The following is a 1,252-nucleotide window of genomic DNA, read 5'->3' on the forward strand; positions in this document are numbered from 1 at the left end:
TGATTATTATCAATGTTGAAAACAGTTGTACTGCTTCATATTTTGTGGAAACAGTGATACATTTTATTTTTAAGATACTTTGATGAATAGAAAGTTCAAATGAGCAGCATTTTTTGTTTGAAATAGAAAGACATTACAAATGTCTTTACTTTTGATCAATTTAATGCATCCTTGCTGAATAAAATCAAAAACAGTACTGTATGTAGTGCACATTATGCATACTATAGCAAGATTCTGAACGCAGCGCTTATTGCATGACTCCAGTTTAAGAGGCAAGACCTTGGTTAACTGGCTGTTGTGTCTTTTCCCCGTCAGCTTGGCGTATCTGTCCTCGCTCTGATTCACAGTGTAGTCTGATATGAAGTCGATCCCTCCTCTTCACTGCTGTTCAGCAGCGGCTGTCTCTCCCCGTACGCCGATAACTTTCGCCTCTTCGGGCGTCTGCGACACGCCACGGCGATAATAGTTGCAATAATTCCCGCCACGGCCGCCCCGAGGAGCCCCGCGGCCAGCAGCCAGCGCCAGATCTGCTGAGCTTGCTCTAGATACGGCATCAAAAACTCCTGCACAAACCGCTGACCTGCCAGAGATAAAAGTGATTGAGTACACAGAGAGAGACTGAAGGTGCAGGAAAGTCCCTGAATGCATGCTAATGACTCACTTGGGTCCTGTAAATATGCATATTCATATCCCAGAGCTTTAGTCGAGAGGAAATAATCTCCGTTTCTGTACAGAGGGATGAAGGGGACCATGTAATAGCCATCATTGTGTCCGATCGGGGCGTTGGCTGTCGGGTAGTGTGTGCGGGGGGGCTGGTGTCTCCTCAGCCATTGCTCAAAGATGCTGAAACACAGAAACGCACAGTCCATGGGAAATGAGGTCAATCATGTTTGGACTCAACGTTTCATGAAACCTTTTCAGCAATCATGCTTTTCATTCAAATATGCAAATATGCACACAAAGGTGTGCTGGTTGGTTTCTTACTGGCTCAAGTCAGAAAAGCAACCCCTAAAATATCTTTAATGTAGGGTGTCCATAAGATTTTGCATTTGCAATTATTGTTTACATTTTTGTGAGACAGTTCAAATGTGCATTAAGCAAAAACACACAGGTTAACTTCATCCTGAGCTAAAGTTCAGAAGCTAACATCTAAAATGTAGTGAACTCTTATATCAATATTATATCAATAAAGATTGTTCATGAATGCAGGGTTCCCCAAACAGGTTTGTAAATCCCAGTGGGTTTGATGAAA

At 42.7% G+C, this 1,252-nt stretch overlaps 1 protein-coding gene across 1 annotated transcript; it reads right to left on the reverse strand.

Annotated features, from left to right (window-relative positions):
• Positions 1-143: 143 nt before the first annotated feature.
• LOC107736159 (tyrosinase-like) lies at positions 144-843 on the reverse strand (the record flags this gene model as incomplete). Its single annotated transcript, XM_016547646.1, has 2 exons — positions 144-580; positions 662-843. Coding segments are annotated over 2 exons (421 nt in total), but the record flags the coding sequence as incomplete, so codon positions are not given.
• Between the last annotated feature and the right edge of the window lie 409 nt (positions 844-1,252).

This window comes from Sinocyclocheilus rhinocerous, unplaced genomic scaffold (assembly GCF_001515625.1).
Source record: "Sinocyclocheilus rhinocerous isolate Xijiao unplaced genomic scaffold, SAMN03320098_v1.1 C36529752, whole genome shotgun sequence".
Taxonomy (NCBI): Eukaryota; Metazoa; Chordata; class Actinopteri; order Cypriniformes; family Cyprinidae; genus Sinocyclocheilus; species Sinocyclocheilus rhinocerous.